Source organism: Podarcis filfolensis (assembly GCF_964270895.1).
Source record: "Podarcis filfolensis genome assembly, chromosome: 9".
NCBI classification, from domain to species: Eukaryota; Metazoa; Chordata; class Lepidosauria; order Squamata; family Lacertidae; genus Podarcis; species Podarcis filfolensis.
In genome coordinates, this window is record NC_139610.1 from 58,010,259 (window position 1) to 58,032,533 (window position 22,275).

General features: G+C 40.7%; 1 protein-coding gene across 1 annotated transcript in view; it reads left to right on the top strand.

Annotated features, from left to right (window-relative positions):
• Positions 1 to 7,544, top strand: part of STPG2 (sperm tail PG-rich repeat containing 2) — a 218,030-nt gene extending 210,486 nt beyond the window's left edge. Inside the window, exons 13-14 of the mRNA XM_083571386.1 lie at positions 4,779 to 4,927; positions 7,303 to 7,544. Coding sequence (XP_083427512.1) covers positions 4,779 to 4,927; positions 7,303 to 7,336 — 183 coding nt within the window. The 3' untranslated portion in view covers positions 7,337 to 7,544. The remainder of the gene's footprint in view (positions 1 to 4,778; positions 4,928 to 7,302) is intronic.
• The last annotated feature ends 14,731 nt before the right edge of the window (positions 7,545 to 22,275 follow it).

A 22,275-nucleotide genomic window follows, 5' to 3' on the forward strand; every position in this document is an offset into this window, starting at 1 on the left:
GCGTGGCTGAGCGGCGGCCTCCATTCATCCCTGTCTGTCCCATTCTGCCTGTCATATGCATATGATAGCATATGGCCTGGGGCATGCAAATGTACAATCAAATCCCACGATAAATCCTCTTCAAGAAGAGGGTGGAAGGATTTCAGAAATCCAGGGAATTCCCTATATGACTGTACACAGATAAGCCTGGTGCCATAAGTTTTTATTTATTCATTCATTTTAAAAATTGGTACTCGACTCTTTAATCACATTATCAGGTAAGTTTCTAATAAAATATTAACACACACAATAAAATAGCTAATACACACATTTTTATCTTATGCATAGCAAGGCTGTGTGTTTGAGCCTGCTGCCTAAGCTCATACAGATCTAAGAAGTCCCAGTGTGATGAGAAGCACATACAGCAGAAATTCAACAAGTCAATACTTTATTTAATATACACAGATAACTAATACAAAAAAATAATTGGAGAAAGAGAGAAATAAACTACTAGGTCAAATTCACCTATTGTACAATTCCAGAGAGAGAGAGAGAGGGAGAGGGAGAGAGAGAAAGGGAAGCCTGTGGAAATTCATACATGCAATGGAAGTCTGGATTTCCCCCTTGTGACTAAAAGTACTACTGACAGAAAAATTAATATGTATGTGCTGCATTTCCCCCTTCCATTTTAAATAAAGCTCAATGAAAAAAATATTTTAAAACAATTTTAAATTCAAATGCCAAGCCATGTTACCTTTTTGCATCCACTAGAATTGCATAGCTTAAGGCTATAATCTCAGAGAGGTTACATCTTGCATCCTTCTGAATTTTCATGAACTGTTTTTTGATTGGGTACTATTTAATAGGAATGAGGGATATTTTATTGACGAAAGGATCTTACTTTAGCTGCACAATTGTATGTATGTGCTACCATTAGGATCTTAGTAGGATTATATTTAACTAATAACTTTTATTTTAGGAATGATGGATAAGGGAGAGAGATAAAATGCTTGTATATAAGAGAATTGTAATACAAACTTCAGTGGTCAGTTGTCTAGCAAGATGGTGTGTTGTGTGAATACATTAATTTGGTGGTCCTGGCTTTTAAATATATTGCATTTCAATCTCAGATTCCATATGTCTGCATTTCCCCCCACGTCTGTCTTCAAGCCTCCAGACATTAAATGAATAAATCATACAGCAAGAGACTCAAAACTTTGGGTTGTAGTAGCTGGCCTAGCTCACAATATTGACGCTTGCTGAGCAATTTATTGTTTCAGCAGGGTTTCCATTTGCTTTATGTGTTTTCTGTGCAGGTAGAGGCAGGTTTTCAGTGGGGTCTCTGCTTCTGGGCTTTTAAAATATATTAGATGAAATTAACTGGAATTCCGTTGTACGTTTCATATATGGAAGGAACTGGCTGGCCAAGGCTAGATGTACTGTTATTAGGTTCATGGTTTGCATTATTCAAAATCCATGGCTACCCTTGTTTTGGGCAGTGCTGCTGAGAGCTGGCACTGGGCCTAGGGGAAGATATGTGATCGGAGGTCCCTTCCTAAATCTTCCTACAAATCAAATTTTAGTACTTTCCTTCAACAAGTTCATAAGTGACTTAGGTTTAACTTAGGGTAAGAGAAGCTAAACATAAATGAAAAGCATTTATCAGAACGGGATAGTTAATGTGATTATCAAAAAAACAACACCATTCATTCGTATGCTCCAATCAGAGGTCATAAACATTGCTCTTCAGCTGATAGAAATGCAGCTTGGATTTGCCTTCCTTGTTTTGCTGCCTGCCTCACGGCATTAGTCCATGCCTGAGCTAATCTCTTCTTTTTGGACATGTAGCTACTGACCTCCGCCTCTGATCTATGTTGATCAGTAGTTCCGAGAGCTTTTTGCTGGCAATTATTGATTTGTCTGATGTGTAGTCAAGTTGCTTGCTGCCTAGGTCAATATCTGTGCAGACTGATCAACAGTATTTTTACCCTTGGGTTGGTCTTATAGTCAGATCCAGGTCCCCACCATGGCCTTTTGCTCAAATAACAAGGATTGTAGCTGTTAAGCAAAGTGTTTCCAAATCTACCTTTCAGCTTACATGACGCGTAAAGACAAACTTTCTGTGCTCTACAGCAACATTGATCTTTTCACCTGCTGAGGAATTCATGTGTGTCTTCTACAAAGCCTCTGCATGGCAAATCTTTTAGAGCGTGCATTCAGTTCACATAGGCCTGTTGGACTTGTGTGAGGAGCATAGCATAAAACACACCCTAGACTCCTTCTTCACTGGTGGTCTAGCTGTTTTTTTGGAACACATGTTTGCTATTACTAATTAGTTCAATGAGGAAGGCCTGATAATCTCCCAAGGAACCCTGCAATTCCCTGGCACATAGTTCAAAAACCACTGTCATAGAAGAATGGGTCCATTTGTTTCACATAGCCCATTGTTTCACAATACTTTATTCCAGACTCAGTTTTTTTTTAGGTTTGAAATGCTAGATTCAGGATCTGATGGCCCAACACATTGTGAAAAACAGAGATGCATCTCAATAGAATTTGTGGCATTATAGGAAGGAAATTAAATCCTACATTTTCAGTAAATTCTAATGGGTTGGCTTGATGACTGTGACTGTCTTGCTCTGCATACGAAAGGACTCCTTCCATTCAGAGATGGAGCTCTACAGGTGAAACTCGAAAAATTAGAATATCGTGGAAAAGTTCATTTATTTCAGTAATTCAACTTAAAAGGTGAAACTAATATATGAGATAGACTCATGACAAGCAAAGCGAGATATGTCAAGCCTTTATTTGTTATAATTGTGATGATCATGGTGTACAGCTGATGAAAACCCCAAATTAACAATCTCAGAAAATTAGAATATTAAATGAAATCAGCAAAACAAGGACTGCAAATAGAGCAATATTGGACCTCTGAGAAGTAGAAGCATGCATATGTACTCAGTACTTGGTTTGGGCCCCTTTTGCATCAATTACTGCCTCAATGCGGCGTGGCATGGATGCTATCAACCTGTGGTACTGCTGAGGTGTTATGGAAGACCAGGAAGCTTCAATAGCAGCCTTCAGCTCTTCTGCATTGCTCGGTCTCATGTCTCTCATCTGTCTCTTGGCAATGCCCCTTAGATTGTCTATGGGGTTCAGGTCAGGTGAGTTTTCTGGCCAATCAAGTACAGTAATTCCATGGGCATTGAACCAGGTTTTGGTACTTTTGGCAGTGTGGGCAGGTGCCAAAGTCCTGCTGGAAAATGAAGTTAGCATCCCCATAAAGCTCATCTGGAGAAGGAAGCATGAAGTGCTCCAAAATCTCACAGATGGCTGTGTTGACCCTGGACTTAATGAAGCACAGTGGGCCAACACCAGCTGATGACATGGCTCTCAAAATCTCTTTTCTGATGAGAGCAGCTTTTGCATCTCATTTGGAAACCAAGGACCCAGAGTCTGGAGTAAGAATGGGGAGGCACACAATGCCAGATGTTTGAAGTCCAGTGTGAAGTTTCCACAGTATGTGTTGATTTGGGGAGCTGCCTAGAGCAGGCACAGGCAAACTCTGGCCCTCCAGATGTTTGGGACTACAATTCCCATCATCCCTAGCTAACAGGACCAGTGGTCAGGGATGATGGGAATTGTACTCCCAAACATCTGGAGGGCCGGAGTTTGCCTATGCCTGGCCTAGAGATAATTCCTTCTCCTTCCTGTACCACTTTGCACACTGTTCCTGAGGGTTCCCCAACCCTCATGAGCAGATTTGTGGAGAGCATAGGGGGCAGCAGGGGGAAGAAGGAAAGGCTGTAAATAACTTCCTCATCCTTCTGCCCATGGAGTGTCCAGTAAGTGAAGTTCCACCAAAGACATATCCGGAGTCAATCATTGTTTTTGAATAAAAATTTAGGCACAGCATTCCTGCTTTGCGCAATGCACATTTTGATGAAATCAAAGACAGGATTTAAAATCACTTTTGATACAGAACCGCTCCTTTGATCTTTTAAGGAAGAGCAGCATTTCTCTGCTGCCAGTAGTTTGCGAAAGCAAGCAGGAAAGCTGTAGTAAACTGGTGTGATGTGTGTTGTTGTAAGATTTATGTTTACTTTTTCTCAACATTTTATGTTTGCGTGTACCTGTTTTGACAAACTGAAAAGCAGTAAGTAAAGAAGGGGCAGGAGAGGAAAGACAGTAGAGTGGGAAATCACGTCAGGGGTTAACTGTTTAATACATTTCAGTCTGATAGAACCAGGAAGGTGTTTCATCTCTCTCTCTCTCTCTCTCCCTCCCTCCCTCCCTCCCTCTCTTCTACCTGATAGTTTCCCATGACACTCAAACCTGACATTATGATTTATCTCATCAGTGGGTGGATTGGGGTTGGGATTTTGAAGTTCATTTTGCACTTATTCTCAGTGTGCCTCAGTGAGTATTGAAAAATGTGTACTTATATTTAAATAAAAGACTTGCTCTGCCATCACACCTCAGATGTACTTGGGTGCACAATCTCTCTAAAAGTTTGTCCCCTTGTAGGATACATATAAAGTGTGAAGTGGCCTCAACCATTCACTGAGATCATATTATTTCGCTGCTACTTCATTGAGAAGAGGAAAGTTGAGTAGCAAAGGAATCCTTGTATTATTCCCAGAGGTGAAGTGCAGAGGTGGCTAAGGAAACCTTCATAAACTTCATTTCCTAGCAGCTGTATTTTCCCCCAAACCATTTCTCAAATCAGCTTATGTTACCGCCTACTTGATCTGCAAGATAAAACCATAATATAATATTATATGTTTCTGTTTTCATAGCTGAGTCCACTTCTGAAAGATACAGTTCTGAAGAGAACATTCAATGCAACATTGAATAATCCGGTTGTGATTCAAGTGGGCAATTCCATTTACAGACCTATGACAGAGAAAGATATTTTCTGTGTGTCGAATGAACTAGTCTCGAAAAAGTGAGTATGATAACTTCACCCTTCCTGTCTTTGTATTTACTATTTACTAAGAAAAGCAGGCTGGTAAACAGGAAGTTTACAGGCGTATTTTGCTAAGATTTTCTGCACTTTGAATTAAAGCAAACAGTTTTCACCTGAAGAGTTTATGTCTGAAGATTTTAAAACTACTAATAAATTAGATGGCAACTTTTCTGTAGATCATCTCCTTAAACTAAAGACCAAGCTATGCAAGCCTTATAATGCAAAGGCTAGACTATATTTTACTTAGTCATAAATACAAGATTCTGGAACCATAGAAGAGGAGGAGGAGGAGGAGGAAGAAGAAGAGTTTGGATTTGATATCCCGCTTTATCACTACCCTGAGGAGTCTCAAAGCGGCTAACAACCTCCTTTCCCCTCCTGCCCCACAGCAAACACTCTGTGAGGTGAGTGGGGCTGAGAGACTTCAAAGAAGTATGACTAGCCCAAGGTCACCCAGCAGCTGCATGTGGAGGAGCAGAGACCTGGTTCACCGCTCTTAACCACTACACCACACTGGATGATGATGATGATGAGGATTTTATATCCCGCCCATCTGGCTGGGTTTTCCCAGCCACTCTGGGCTGCCTACAGCATATATAAAAACATAATAAAACATCAAACATTTTAAAAAAAGAATATCATACAGACTATAAATAAACCAATAAATCAATAGAAACTAACAACAACAACATTAATAACAGTTTACAGTTATACACAAATTAAAATAACTACCAACCCCAATAAACATTTAACCAACTCCAACCCAACAAAAACAAAACAGAGGAACCAAAATTAAATCTGTTTAAAACATTTTAAAACATTTTAGCCAGTTGCTCCAACCCAAGAGTTGTTCCAGCAAAGTCCCTTAGGCCTCCCAGGAGCCTCTTTTAGCTGTTCAGGGTGAGTCTGGGCCCTGCCCCCTAGGCCAGGTGGAAATGGGCCTTGCAGCAGGGAGCAGTCTTCCGTCCAGTACTCCAGAAGCAGCAATGGATGGACAGAGTCAGGCAGAAATTATTATACTGAGAATCAAAGTTAAAAGAGCCTATGCACAGAGCTTTTCAGGAGGATTGGATGGACAAATTTTGGTTTCTGCTTCCCTCAGTTCAAATGTATCATGTATACAGGTCAGGTGGTCTCCTACCAGTTATTCATATATAATAAGGAAGAGGAAAATAATAATAATAATAATAATAATAATAATAATAATAATAATAATAATAATATATTTATACCCCACCCATCTGGCTGGGTTTCCCCAGCCACTCCGGGCAGCTTCCAACATAACATTAAAATATAATAACTTATTAAACATTAAAAGCTTCCCTAAACAGGGCTGCCTTTAAATGTCTTCTAAAAGTTTGGTAGTTATTTTTCTCTTTGACATCTGGTGGGAGGGCGTTCCACAGGGCGGGTGCCACTACCGAGAAGGCCCTCTGCCTGGTTCCCTGTAATTTGGCTTCTCGCAGTGAGGGAACCGCCAGAAGGCCCTCGGCGCTGGACCTCAGTGTCCGGGCAGAACGATGGAGGTGGAGACGTTCCTTCAGGTATACTGGACCGAGGCCATTTAGGGCTTTAAAGGTCAGCACCAACATTTTGAATTGTGCTCGGAAACATACTGGGAGCCAGTGTAGGTCTTTCAAGACCGGTGTTATATGGTCTCGGCGGCCGCTCCCAGTCATCAGTCTAGCTGCCGCATTCTGGATTAGTTGTAGTTTCCGGGTCACCTTCAAAGGTAGCCCCACATAGAGCGCATTGTAGTAGTCCAAGCGAGAGATAACCAGAGCATGTACCACTCTGGCGAGACAGTCCGCGGGCAGGTAGGGTCTCAGCCTGCGTACCAGATGGAGCTGATAAACAGCTGCCCTGGACACAGAATTGACCTGTGCCTCCATGGACAGCTGTGAGTCCAGAATGACTCCCAGGCTGCGCACCTGGTCCTTCAGGGGCACAGTTACCCCATTCAGGACCAGGGAGTCCTCCACACCTGCCCACCTTCTGTCCCCCAGAAACAGTACTTCTGTCTTGTCAGGATTCAGCCTCAATCTGTTAGCCGCCATTCATCCTCCAACCGCCTCCAGACACTAACACAGGACCTTCACCGCCTTCACTGGTTCCGATTTGAAAGAGAGGTAGAGCTGGGTATCATCCGCATACTGATGAACACCCAGCCCAAACCCCCTGATGATCTCTCCCAGCGGCTGCATGTAGATGTTGAAAAGCATGGGGGAGAGGACAGAACCCTGAGGCACCCTGAGGATGAAGGAACGTGTTGAATGGGAATGTTCACCCACACCTACATTAAGCAGGGACAATTGGGAAAACCTAATTAAATGCACCCCTCTCTTTTCATACAGACAAAATGAAACCACAGTAGCTGGGTCCCTTTGAAGGTTGTCCTGTGAAGAAATGTCAACAGTTTGACGACGTCCTCATATCATTTGTTTGCTTTGTCTTCTGGGATATAAAAACTGCTCTTGCAATATATCTTCTTTATTTTTCTTCTTTGTGAAGTTCTCTTTCTTGTGCCTGGTCTTTTGCAATTTCTGCATTTCTGCTTTTATATCATAACCATTAATAAAGTTATTTGGCAAATTAATATATTGTTCTTTGCAACACAACACCTTGTTTAGCACACACAAGTCCAGATTTTGGGATGAATGTATGAAAGACAGAATATGTTAATGGCATATTTGAATATAGTGTATGTTTTTAGGTCTGAGCTATCAGTCAGCCGGAGTGGCAAACATAATGGCTTTTGCAACATTATAGACATCCTTAAATTCATGTAGATTGCAGAAACAACCAGAAGAAATACAAGTATGTGCATGAGATTCTTTGCTATTAAAAAGTGAATTGTATTCACTGAGTTACACTCAGAGAAGACTCATTAAACATAATGAACCTAAGTTAGTCATGCCTATAATTTAAATAGGTCTATTCTGGGAAGGTGTAATATTTTATACAACCTTGTACTGAATCTTGGTTTTCAGCCATTCTGGTTGGAGGTCTGTAAACATATTTTTAAACATCTCAAATACTTCATAAGTTGCTGCAGGTATCTTAAGACCCTGCTCTATGAGAATATACAAACAACATGCATGACAAGTGGGATCTGTGATAAATGATCAGACTTCTCAATTGTCATTGGATCTTACCCAAGTAGAAATGGTGCCTTGCAACAGAAGTTCAACCCCCAAGTGGGGACTGCAAGAGCAGAAAACAGTGATATGACAAAGGAATGGGGCAAAGAAGTGAGTCCCCGTGTTCCCCACTCATGCAATAGCAAATGCATGAATTTAAATGCCTGACCAGGGCTTTTGAGCAATATACCTCCATTCACTGCCCCTCCCCCAATGGTAACCATGTAGAAAGAACATTTGGATAGGGCTCAAATCAGCATGTACATTGATCCTCCACTTGGGAACAGTGGAGTAGCCAATCCAAATTCATCCAGTACAAAGGGAAACCAGTTTAGGGTTGTGTAAAAGTACCAACATGTCTGTTGAAGACATTGGTCCAAACGTTAAGCGATAAGGCTTTGTTTAGCACAAACAGTGCTAAAACCAATTGACCACTACATGACGCAACAAATTTGACACTAATTAAGTTTTAATCTCATATGCTTTCCAAATATATTTGCAGCCCTCCTCATATAATGTAGGATGTCATCCTTCTCAGTCTATATAGTGCTTTTAGAGTGTTTAAAGCTCTTTACTAACATTATTAAAACAACAAAGAGTCGGTTTTGTTGAGAACGAAAACCTTTTTGCCACAATGTGGCCATAGAAATGTGTGATTCACGGGAGACTGTTCCACAATCTCTTAGAGTTGGGTCTTCTGGCTTAGTTTAATGATGACTAAAGCCTAATATTTAAGCAGGCTGTCAATGGCCACAGAAGCCAGAATCATTAAAGAATAACTTGAAACTGGAAAATGTGCATAATTTGTACTCTGGAGTGTAGGCTCAAATCTAATTTTATGTGGGTGGTATATGGATGCAAAGTGCTGGTGTTAGCAAAACACTGAAAGCTAACTACCAATTAAAAAGCATTCTGTAATATATCATTGCTATATTCAGCAATAAAGTGTCTTAAATTCACTGTAACCATTGATAACTTCTTTTATCACACCCTAATAAAGACTGCGCAGAGCTACTAGATCACATCCTATTATGGAGTCATTCACAGCAATACTAGCTGTGTGGTATACAGTGAGCGGCATGATTCATAGCCATCTTCATACAACTCACACTTTTAAAATGGTAACAGAAATTTGCAGCTGGTGAAAATGTCTTTAAGCCTGCTACTTTATCAAACATTTAAGAAAAGAGCACAAAGAGTGCCATTTTTATTTTATTTTTGGCAGCTGTGAACAGGATTATCTAAGGAAACAGTGTTCATATAACTGATCTGAAAATTTTATTCTTTCCAATAAGAAGGGGAGAGCCCTTAACTTATGTTTCGAAGCAAACAACCAAAAGCTTGGCAGCAGAGGACTCGCCCTACCATTTTTATGTGTTTTCAAACAATGCTGTGGCATTTGAATGATGACCAGGGTTAAACAAGATGCCAACCTCAACTGGATTTAAATGGGCATTTTTATAGTTCCACGTTCAGCCTTGAGTACAGTGGTACTTCGGGTTAAGAACTTAATTCGTTCTGAAGGTCTGTTCTTAACCTGAAACTGTTCTTAACTTGAGGTACCACTTTAGCTAATGGGGCCTCCCTCTGCCACCACTGCATGATTTCTGTTCTCATCCTGAAGCAAAGTTCTTAACCCCAGGTACTATTTCTGGGTTAGCGGAGTCTGTAACCTGAAGCGTCTGTAACCTGAAGCATCTGTAACCTGAAGCGTCTGTAACCCGAGGTACCACTGTAAATTATTGGATTACTATATGGGTTGACAGAAGATTCACCCAGAATTTTGTTGCCTCTCACTAACTATTAGTCAATATGATATGATTGGGTTAGGGCTAAGAGATTTGATGGCCATGACCCTATTGGATGAAATCCTACATCTACAGGTTTTGGTTTTCCTTAGTTTCTTTCACATTAAAATGTTACTTGCAACACCTACAGTATAAAACATGTAATCTTATGTATATCCTAGCTCAGTTGGTTAGGCAGTGGTGCTGATATCACCAAGGTTTGATTCCCGTGTGTATACATATTCCTGCATTGCAGGAGGTTGGACTAGATGATCTATGGGGTCCCTTGCAGAATAGTCTTTAGGATGGCGAATAGCTTGACCTATAATAGAATCTACATACACACACAAACACACTCCATTCATTCTCCGCACCACCACCCTTTAAATAGGAGACACTCTATTCATAAAAACCATAGCAAGAAAGATTGTGACATTACTAAGTGGAATGGCAGGGAATGATGCCAACGCGCTATTTATTTCAATAACAGTTGGTGTCATTGCAAAAATGGCGAGGAAGTACTGTGTTTAATTAGCAACTAATTTTAAACCTTCCACTACTCAATTATTTAACATTTTCCAAGCTAAGCACACATTTTGAAAAGTGACACAAAAGCTGCATTCATCATGCTTGTTCTAGGGTTATAATTATGAATTACAGCAGGTAAGCACATCATAGCATTTACTGCACCAAGAAGCATTTTTTTTAAAGTCCAGACCTGCCCTTGCGTATAACAGTAAGCCAAACCTTTTTATATCAGTTGTATATTTGAACAATGCAAGTGTCAGCCTTAAACTGTTTGCTGTACAAAGTTTAACTTGTAAAAAGCCTTGTGGATCACCTTATTTCAGCGATGGGTGATAACAATAATGTAACGCTTGCTTTTCTCCATCTCTAACATGTTCAGTTCTTGTGGAGAAATCACCTTTTAAAATGTGTCTACTGAGACAGGGTTGTTTTATATACAGTGTATAAGGATTTATTGTGTATGTGGGGTTGCATGAATAGTTCAGTTTCCATTGGTGAATGGCAGGTGGCAGTTATTAAGCTGAATGAGGTTGGTGTGGCAAAGGCTGGGTTATTTTTATGCTGTGTGAGAGGATTGTAAAATTTCACTTCTTATTGGCTGGCTGGGTTGTTGGTTGCTTATTGGATGGACAGAGTGGTCTGACTGTGGTGTGATTGACTGGGGAGGAGAGTAATTGGCAGAGAAGTAAGAAAAAGGAGGAACAACTGAACTTTGCAAGCCAGTCCTGTGTAAGCTTCTGTATTTGTAAGCGACTGCAATTTAAAGTAATAGTAATTTTATAAGAGCAAAAATAAGTCTTAAATAAATAGTAACCAATTTAAGTATTAGTATTATTCTACCTTTATAATAATGAATAACTTGTTAATTTTTTAAAACTTATATTGCAAGTCTGGCCTGTTTTATACCACACCTAAAGTATCAGAACTACTGGGTTATATATGTAAGGCTTTAGTAAACAGCAGACAAAGTAGAGATATGTGGTAGCAGTGGTTAGAAGGATTTTAAATATGAGCCCCTCCACACACTTGGTAAACCAGTAGTGATAAATAGAAGCTGATACTTCACATATGTTACGAATGCTTTCATTATATATCTTTAGGTCCATTCCTCTATAACCAGGCCGTTGGCTGATTAAACATTCTATGGTCTTTTAAATGTGTTTGTGGGAAGGGGGGGTGTTTATTATGTTTTTGTTTATTATGTGTTTTGTGTTCTCATTTTGAATTTTATGTTATGAGCTGCCCTGTGATCCATGGATGAAGGCCAGTATACTACTACTACTACTGCTACTACTACTACTGATTGTTCCTGTGGCATCAGGAAGAACATTTCTGGTGAAAAGGATTTCTCTACAGTTCTCTAAGGATGCAATCCCATTACATTTAATTTGGGGCAAGACCTGTTGCCCTCAATTATTCTTACTAAGGACTGTGCTGCAAAACACTCAATTTGCAGGACACTTGCTAAAATTACTAATAAGCTGGAATCCGTGAAATAGTGTAAAACGTATCAGTATGTCGTGAAGAGTAGGTTATATGTATATATGCCTCAAAGCTTTAGGTATTATCTTCATATATTTCTTTAGTTGTGTGTCCCTCCTTCCCCTTGCATGCTTGTTTTTCCTTTACAAGAAAGCAACCAGATAGGGGAGGATGATCCGTATCAGGATCCAAGGCTGAAATTTAATAAATAAAAAAAGAGCCCGCAATGGCCAATCACATGACTAACATCCATCTAGTTTGTCCCTGAACCTGAGGATATTTTCAGTTTACATGAATATCTGTGTCTAGGGAAGTCAAAATCAGCTGAATGCAATGATAGTAACACAACCGTCAACCTCGCAAAGCTCCATCTTGTCTTAATTGCATGACCAAAGGTGGAATGTATACTCAGCTTATGGAATTGATGCTGTGGTGCTTATGAGCATCAATGATAAATCTCTCCTCAGTGCTCCTAGTTATGGCAGCCAAAGGTGTAACCGCCATGTTCAGTATACCTCAAATTATAGGAATAAACAGCAGAGGGTGGATATATTGCCATCGTTGCCTTCTTGCAAATTTCCCTAAGGCATCTTTTCGGACACTATCTCTATAGTTAGAAAGCTGAACTAGATCAACCTTTGTTCTGACACAACATGACAGTTCTTTCTTTCTTAGATAAAATGATCATTGCTGTGATCCCCCCTCTGGTCCCACTAACAGGGTTGCAGAGTAGAAGTTCCCTTCACTTTCTTCCCCTTACCCTCCCAAATGTTATGTGGAGGTTTTAGGAGAAGAACCGAAAGCAGATTTGGGACAGTGCAGGATGTGTGTTGAGAGGAAGAGGAAGTTCCAGTACCAAAGCAGTTCTGCTTGTGTATTGGCTCTGGGCTTTCCCCCACTCTTTCTAGGCACTGGTCCGTGTTTTAAAGCTCCGTGTCTGAGCGGATCATCATCACCCCACCCACCCAGCTTTACCCATGAAATCAGCTCTTTAGTGCTCAGTTGGAGCAAAAGTCAATTTGGGTTTTCCACAGATAGACGTTTGTTCCAATTGAGCACTAAATAACAAGTTTTCCCAGGGAGAGCTCTGGGTGGGGGGCGGGTACTTGGACACAGAGCTTTAAAACATGGGCCATGTCTGGAAAGAACGGACGAAAGGTAAGTGTGGATAAAGCCTTTGTTGGATATAATACACAGTGTGGTTGCTGCTGAATAAATTCAGCACCATGGATGAGAAGGCACAAGGAGAAGGGGACGACAGAGGACGAGATGGTTGGACAGTGTTCTTGAAGCTACTAACATGAGTTTGACCAAACTGCAGGAGGCAGTGGAAGACAGGAGTGCTTGGAGTGCTCTGGTCCATGGGGTCATGAAGAGTCGGACACGACTAAACAACTAAACAACAACAACAAATAAGTGTTAGATATAGGAAAGCTTCAGAACAGACATGCCAGTTGTGATGGGGATCAGTTGTTAACTCTGATTAGTTTCTGAAACAAATCTGTTTTGTTCCTAGGTATATCACCAGCTATAATAAAATGTGTCATATGCCGCAGAGGCTGGTCCATTAGGGCAAATGGGACACTGCCCCACCAGCCTTCTTCTTACATATAACCAGTCCAGAGGATGATCCTGGCTGCCTGCTGTCTCCTCCTTAGCCTCACTTTTGCCCTAGTAGAACTCAGCAAGGAGGAGGATGCGGAATTGGTTGTCTCTGCCTTGCCAATGGCTTTGGCACCATCTACGGTTGTTCTTCCTGCCTTCCTCCTCAACAGTCCCAATCAGGGGTCAGCAAACTTTTTCAGCAGGAGGCCAGTCCAATGTCCTACAGACCTTGTGGGGGGCAGGACTATATTTTGGAAAAAAAAAAATGAACGAATTCCTATGCCCCACAAATAACCCAGAGATGCATTTTAAATTTGTATCTGCCCTCCCCAGCCAAAGCCGGGCTCAAAGTGGCTAACAACAAGTAAAAATAGCACAGTTTACATAAAATCACACGGTCAATTAATTAAAATACATTCTAAAATCAATTCAGAATCAAATCAATGGCAACCATTGGGTTAGAGTTCTGTGAGGATTACAGAAGGAGAGAGGAGTTCAGACTGTGCCTTGGCCAAAGGCCTGGCGGAACAGCTCCATCTTGCAGGCCCTGCGGAAAGATATCAAGTCCTGCAGGGGCCTAGTCTCTTGTGACAGAGCGTTCTACCAGATCGGGGCCACGGCCGAGAAAGCCCACATTCTACTCATGTAAAAATCCGCCGATTCCTGGACTGTCCGTGGGCCGGATTTAGAAGGCAATTGGGCCGAATCCGGCCCCTGGGCCTTAGTTTGCCTATCCATGGTCCCAATGGGCACCATCCACCAACAGTCACATTCAAGTAAGAGTGTTGAAATGGAAAGAAAGGTGAATGAAAAGGAAGTGGGTTGCCATCCTTATATACACCTTCTCTTACTTTCATAGGACTTAAGCACCTATAATTAGGTGCAGAGTTTTGAAGTCAGCAAATGGAGAATCCAAGGGCATCTTTCTGGGGAAAGAACCATTGCTCTGGCCTTGCTCTCCAGTTGCTTTCACTTTGTTTCAATTTTTAGGAGCTCTTTTCTGGTTTCCTGGTGCCTGAGATTTGGCCAGTCTACAGATGTAAGCTTGTTAGCATTTGTCCTGATTTTCTGCTCACAGTGACAGAAAGGCTGAGTGGTTGTTTTAAAGGTAATCCCTAAGCACTTATCTTTGGCCTCCAGGTACTAGAGAGCTGCTGAGCAAGCATGCAGCTAGGATATGTAAAACATATTCATTATAAATACAAATTAATTCTGACCTTATGATTTACTGTGGAAGAGGGCTGAGTGGGAGGAGTAAATTTTCAATCAATCTTAAGGAGTTGCTTGCCGCAATCATTTCATAAATAACATGATTTAAGCTAATAAGTCCTACGCACACTTGGAAGTTGCCCCTATTTAATGTTTCACTCTAGCATCAGGCCAAAATGTGCCTCGGTATGAAAGAGAATGACATTTGTGTCACATTTCATTGCCTGAATGAATTGTGTCTGGAGATTAGAGCCTCTGCCCCTTTCATATTATTTCCGAAGTACTGTATATTAATTCCTGGAAAGGTAAGCTTCTATGTGAGTAGTGATAATTTTTTTTTAAATAAAAAGTGTATTGATTTATTAATAATATAGTTATCTTTAACATGTTTTACTGTTCTTGTTACTGTTTGCATTTTTATTAATTTTTATTGTCTTTTAGCTTCCCTGGGCATCTTTTGTGGAATGTCAGGGTGTTGTTGTTTAGTCGTGTAGTCATGTCCGACTCTTCGTGACCCCATGGACCAGAGCACGCCAGGCACTCCTGTCTTCCACTGCCTCCCGCAGTTTGGTCAAACTCATGTTTGTAGCTTCGAGAACACTGTCCCACCATCTCGTCCTCTGTCGTCCCCTTCTCCTTGTGCTCTCCATCTTTCCCAACATCAGGGTCTTTTCCAGGGAGTCTTCTCTTCTCATGAGGTGGCCAAAGTATTGGAGTCTCAGCTTCAGGACTTGTCCTTCCAGTGAGCACTCAGGGCTGATTTCCTTAAGAATTGATAGGTTTGATCTTCTTGCAGTCCATGGGACTCTCAAGAGTCTCCTTCAGCACCATAATTCAAAAGCAGCCTTCTTTATGGTCCAGCTCTCACTTCCATACATCACTTCTGGGAAAACCATAGCTTTAACTATACGGACTTTTGTTGGCAAGGTTTTAAATATATAAAACTGTCTTGGCAGCCCAATATGGTGGCAACCACCAAAGAAATAATTTTGGAATGGGAAATCAGTGTCAATTTTCATGGCCATATTTCTATAAAGAACTAACTTAGTTGGTCTTTAAGGTGCTACTGGAAGGAAAAAAATTTTTTTGTTTTGAAGTAAAAAATGTAGGGTTTTTTCCAGTGTAGAAGATTTCAGTGATTGTAAGCCTAATAATTACTTATTATTATTATATTATTATTACTTACAGCTTTCTGTAAGCCTAATCGTTACTTATGATATATTGAAACACCACTTCAGTGAATTATAAATATCTTCTCCCTTTGTTGAATGGTCTATTTTATTTAAACTAATTTCACATGATTGAGGTACAGTTGATCCCAAGACATATATTAATTTTTGTGTTTCTTTGGATTTGAGAATGCAGAAGAAAGTGTCATATTTTATATTACTTAAATGTTTTGAATGTTAAATTATCAGGCAGCCACCTGCCTCACCTATGCTAATAAGTTGCAAGTATTTACTTCGGTCAGAGGAGACAACAACTAGCAGACAACTAGCAGGTAGGGAATCAGTCTAGCAGAACTCCCTCCATCACAAATCATTCAGAAAATAGGAGTGGAGCAAATCTTGGAGCTTCATAGCAAACTGTGGCATAGGACTGGCTCATTCAGATCACCTGACTTCTGACCCAGGAAGATTATGGCCTGTGATGTCAGTATCTTGGCTACAGCTGAACTGTGGACACATTCTCTGCTCAGTAGTTCTGGTGGTGTCGTGAGGAGGGAATCCCCAGCACCCACCAAACTACAGTTCCCAGGATTCCTTGAGGGCAGTCGTTGCTTTGAATGCATATTGTGCATGCAGTGAAATTCACGGGGAGAAACTTTCACCTGTTTAATTTCTTTAGGTTAGACTGTTGTTAAAGGCACAGCAGTAGAACGGGAGGAGCTCATCTAGGTAGTCAGGTGAGGGCGATGGCCGCTTTGTAACAACTGTCAAAGCATTTAGTGAGGGCAGTTCACCCTGGCACTTGGTCCTTTCACCTTAGGGCCAGGAGATCTCTCCCTCTCTTGTGCTGAACTCCATGTGAAGAGGACAGAGTTCTCTCTCCACACTGGGGGTGAGTTACTAGAAAGAGCCCATGAGTACAAAGTAACATCTATCCATGTCACATTAATCTTCACTATCTCTGCTTCAGGTTGCCCCCTACCAGTCTCTGAATAGCATAAGGCAGTCTAATGGACACTTATGCTAATTGCAGGCTGTAATCGTTTCTCAAGTACCCGCTTTATCCACCCACTAGTTGATTAGCAAGGATTGATTTTGTTTTTTTGAACGACACAAGGCACACGGCCCATTTTAAATTGGGGTGCTGGAAACATAGAATATGGAAAATTCGAACAAAGAATGTTTACATTGTGCTCAATGTGAAACCATGGTGTGAGCATTGTGCTCCTGGAATACAGCATCCAGCCACTTGATGCATTTGCCTGGTCCCTGTGGCAGGAGATCTGTATGTAATGCGTATACATAATATTATGGGTGTGTTCAAAGGCGTTGTGTGTCCCTGTAAAGATGATTTGTGCAGTACTTTCCCCCTTCTTCCAACCTCATTCTTGAACCAAGTAACTGGAGGAAGAAGCTGCAGTTATGCGAGACCCTAAACATTCTTGAACAGTGAAAGAAGTTTGCTTTGGCAAGTATGTGATATTGACAGCAAAGGAGGGATGAAAATATGGCCATGTGAAGGCTGTGGTGCATGGCTCTGAGAGCACATGTACACAGAATAACTGCATTTGGCCTGATGTGTTACAGCAGAAAGATAAAACTGCAGGAGGGGAGAATGTAGTTATGCTTACATCTTACTTGTAGGCTTCCCATAGGTATCTGATAGGTCACTGTGAGAACAGGATGTTGGACTAGGTGGACCATTGGCTGTCCTTATGTGGCAGCAGAACTTGGCTGAGAGACTAGCTGCCATTTGGTTCTTCTTCTCTCTGAACTGTTTCCATTGCAGATGAAAATGCTGACAATTCTCTCATTGCGTGGCATTCAATAAAGGTTTTCTCAGAGTAGACCCATAAGGTGAATAGACCTAAATTAAACATGTCCGTTAAATTCAGTGAGTCTACTCTGAGTAAAACCCTCTAAGATTCCTAACTGAACTGCCATTCAGAGAGTTCCCTGAGGAGAAGGAATGACTGTTTAAGTCTGTGGTGTGAAGGCTGCCATTATACATTTTTGCCATTCCTGTTATGATCTCCACTTTGTTATGAAATTCCCTTCATAAATACAGGCTTTGCTTCTAGCCTTTTACTTCAGGTGTATGATTAATCTAATAACAACAATAATAATTAATACAAGATAGGATCAATGTTGCACATTTTCTATTACGACCCTTATTTTTTAACAAAATTAAGTGTGAAAATTTTCAGCTATGCCTACTCCTTTGTTTCCCCTCTGCAGTGAAGTGCATTCATAATGAGTTTAATTAAGTGGAAATGGATGTTAGCCTATAATGTTACAAAAGGTTGCTATGCACCGATAAATCATAATTAAATGTATTTAGGGTAATAGTAGGAGTCGTTTACAGTGAGGTTGCTTCCAACAAACGTTAATTGTTGCCTTAAATGACAAGTACTCCCAATTAAAAGGCAAACAAATCTAAACCCCACTTTTGCTAACCACCAGGGTATTTACTTTTTGCAGGAACAGCATGTACTTTATTCACCAGGAGCTATTCAAAACAAGGGGAAATGCTAGATGGCAGCTTGCCCGGGGTTTAGTTTGAATAGACTGAATTTTGATGTGACAAGATTGCTGGTTGCTTCGGTGAAAGGTATTTTATGAGAAGTTGTGATTAAGACGCGGACATCTCCTGGATTGTTATGGAAAGATGCCCCCTGGAAAATGGAGCCAGCCATATAGACGTACAAGTCAAGTAGGGTGGTTTAAATATAAATATAAATCAAGGTTCATGAAAAGGCAATGCAGTCCCCAAAGTCAGCTTGCTGGATATTAGATGGTGAGGAGTCATAGTGAATTGCTGTGCCTATAAAATCTCCTTTTAATCTTTTTTTATTAATCAGTCATGTAGCTGTCCTTACTGTTTCTCTGACTTGAAATGTTGTAATCTTGAAACTTTTTGTGCTTCTTTGAAGCACTGACACACAACAGTGAAATACACAAATAACACCAACAGTGACTCATTGTGAATAAAAAATTGCATGGCTGATGTCAGTGCCTCACATCTTTGGGTATCTGAGGTAGGACCCACTGCTGATGCCTACCTTGAGCCCACCTTAAATTTTTTTTCTGGTCTGGCATGCCAAGCAATTCCAAGTGGTGAATGTCACCACCCTATTAATATTCCAGAATACCCACTATCTGGCATTGTGGTGGGGCCTCATGAGGAATCAAACAGGGACTAGACTACCAAGTCCCGTTTGGAGTACTGCTATCTCAGGCAGGTTCCTAGAGGCTCATTAGAAGCTGTCTTTCATGTGCTTGAGAGAAGTTCACACAGGGAGGCTGTGAAGAAGAAATCTGGAATATATATTATTTATTGGCATGGTGCACCATAAAAGGTTACTGGTTTCTGCAAATGAATCATGTTATTCACTTCTGGTATCTATCACAATTCCCTCCTGAGACGCATTTGGCTTTTGGATGGACATGCCATCCAGTTTTTTAGACAGTCTTTCCCAGCCCTACCTGGAGATACCAGGGATTGAACTCAGGACCTTCTGCATATAAACCACTAAGCTATGGCCAGCACTCCACTAACTTTCCTAACAACTCACCCCTTCTTATTCTGCATCCAAATTCTTTGTCCAGGTTATCACTGGTTCTGTTGACAATCCGTATTTCTCAAGCTGGTTGGAAATCTGCTTTACCTTGTTACAGCTCCATGATGAGTTCAGGCACCAGCAGGTCCACATTCTGCAAGTATTGATAGTGGTCCGCATCCTGTTAATGCTCTATGGGAAATCTATCTTGGGTATTAGATATTGAAAAGCTGTTTGCTATCTCTCTCTTCATTTTAGCTCAATCCAATTGTTCCTATAAATTATTTCCTTCTTCAAATACTATGGGAATTGCAGTGTTGTTGTTTTCTTGCTTAGATCAATTTAAACTAGATCTGATGCTCTTGCAGCTTGTTTTGAAAAAGAAGAAGTTGATTTTATTTCTTTTGTAGGCTGCTCAGAACTCTTGGGTTCTTAAATAATAAATTAGCATTGTAAGTAAATGGGAAGTTGACAAATCTCAAGTTCTCCCCCTTCAGTTTTTTGAGTTGAAGTTTTAATGTAGAACGCCCTAATTCCATTTGTTTTTCAGCATTTCTAGTTGTTTTTATTGGATTAAGGCTGTCACCCTAAACACACTAAGTGGGGAGTCAGCTCAGCTGAGTGCAGTAAGAGTTACTTCTAAGGAGACATTTATTTATTTATCTAATAAATGTTCATGCCAGTTTCCAAAAAAATCTTCCCAAAATCAATTTACAAGCCGCATGGCAAATACACAATACAATTTAAAACCATAAAATACCACCAAAATCTCAAAGCAATATTTTGAAACATTACTGAAAACCAAGAGCACCATTCCTGATCCAGCATAAATCAGTGCACTGTTAAGTGCTTGAAGAAAACGAGTACAAGTGTTATGCAAACTTTAATTAATTAAATTTAATTAATTATTATTTTTTGGCTGAATTTTGAACTGATGTGAAAATGTGTCTTTACTTTACTGAAATAAGACCACGCTCTCTTGGTTTAGCTCTTGTCTGAATTTAAGCTACGTGCAAATGATCTCTGAGGGCAGAGCAATTAGGAGAACTGTTCCACAGATGTATTTATTTGAAAGCATTTATATACTGCTTAATAAAATAAAAATAATCTCCAAGCAGTGTACAATCTGAAATATAAAGAATATATCATTAAAACAAAATCATTACCCAAGCCAGTAAAACAGAAATATAAAAACACATAAAATTATAGAAAGGTGAATAAAGCATCCTCAGTTCAGAAGCCAACTGTCTTCTTTTTCTTTTCTTTCATGAGTAATATTACACTGGAAACTCTTCAGGGCTTGGTCCCAACGCCATTTCACCAGGAAACTGTCTCTCTCTCTCTCTCGATTACATTTTTAATACAGAAACAAAGCACACACATCCCACATCCCCTTCCCTCTCCCCACCAATTGTACAGCTTTCATACCAATCTCGACATACAACTAAATACCTAGTGACTCCCCTTACACCTCTTTCTAGGAAACTTCTTGGCATCTAGGAAACCAGGGCACTCAAGCCACTGCAATGGCTTTGATTAATTAACTTTATAACTAACTAAACAGCATAGGAGAGTCAAGCCAGGAGGCTGGTAGTAATGTGTGAAAGCAGGAAACCTGTGGCACCAGGTGTAATGAAGGGTCAAGTCAGGCCCTGTTTCCAGGGGAGATGGGCGGGGGCGAGGGGCATGGAGCTAGAAGCTCAAAGGGGCTCATAAGGTCAGAAGGTAGGCTGACATCTAGGCAGCTTGATCTGAGAAGCTTCCACAGTAGAACCATTTCATATGCCTTCTTAGCATTTTTTCTGACACTGGTTACATGGAGATCTACCAAACAAAAGCTTCAGACAAGGATGTTCTTGCCTGGAACACACCATCATGGTGTGAGGTTAGTAGCAGGATCCAGCAAATTGACCCAGGGTGTGTCATCCTCTTATGTAGGTACTCGGCGAATTGTATGTTATCAAGGCCTTGTTCATTTTAACTGAATGCCTCATTAGCTGTAAACTTCTCTGAGTGGTGTGGACAATATTTGGCGGTGGGCAGCATGGATCAAAGGCAGAAAAACATGGGGCACACCACTGTTAATGGAGATTTATTCTCTAGTGACATTTGATCAGATCTGCTGGGTGAATGCTAAGATTTCATTACTTAAAGACAGAGAGGCGTCTTGTCTGATTAAAAAGTGGGAAAACAGTAGGGAGCTCCCATAAATTACTGCAGCTCAATTAGGTGCAGACAGTTTAGTGAGTGTTTATTACCGGCAGAAAGGAAGATTTTTCCAATTAGATTAAAAGGTTTGGAAAACAACAATTCTAGTGCTCAGTGATTTAGACCCTTTGCTAGAATAATGCATTGTGAGAAGCAGCATTGATTAAAAGCAAACTGATAGGTTATTTGCGGTGCCTCGTTGTTTAGCAATGGGCCCCCCTCCCTGCTGCCGAGGTACAATTTACCTCACATGATCAATGTGTGGACTTGGCTAATTTTCTCCTTGGCCTGAAGATTTATATGAATGTAAAGGGCAGCTAAATCACTGTGGAAAATACCAACATGATTTATTTGGGGTAATCATCAAGGAAGCGGAGCTGCATAAATCATTGGCAATGTATCCCTGCCATGCTGAGCCCTTCAGGCTGGCATCTCTGCCCTGCAGCTGGGGGGGGGGGTGGAATTAATCAGAAACGGACTTCATTCCATGCACTCATACTGAGAAACCAAAGAAAGGCATTCAAGCAAAAGTGGCTGTCTATTGGATACTTCAGAAGCAGGCAGTCACTGTTTCTAATAGGCAACTGAAGTCATTTAATGTACAATGGAAGTTGTTCTCTGATGATTAACTTAAGTCCC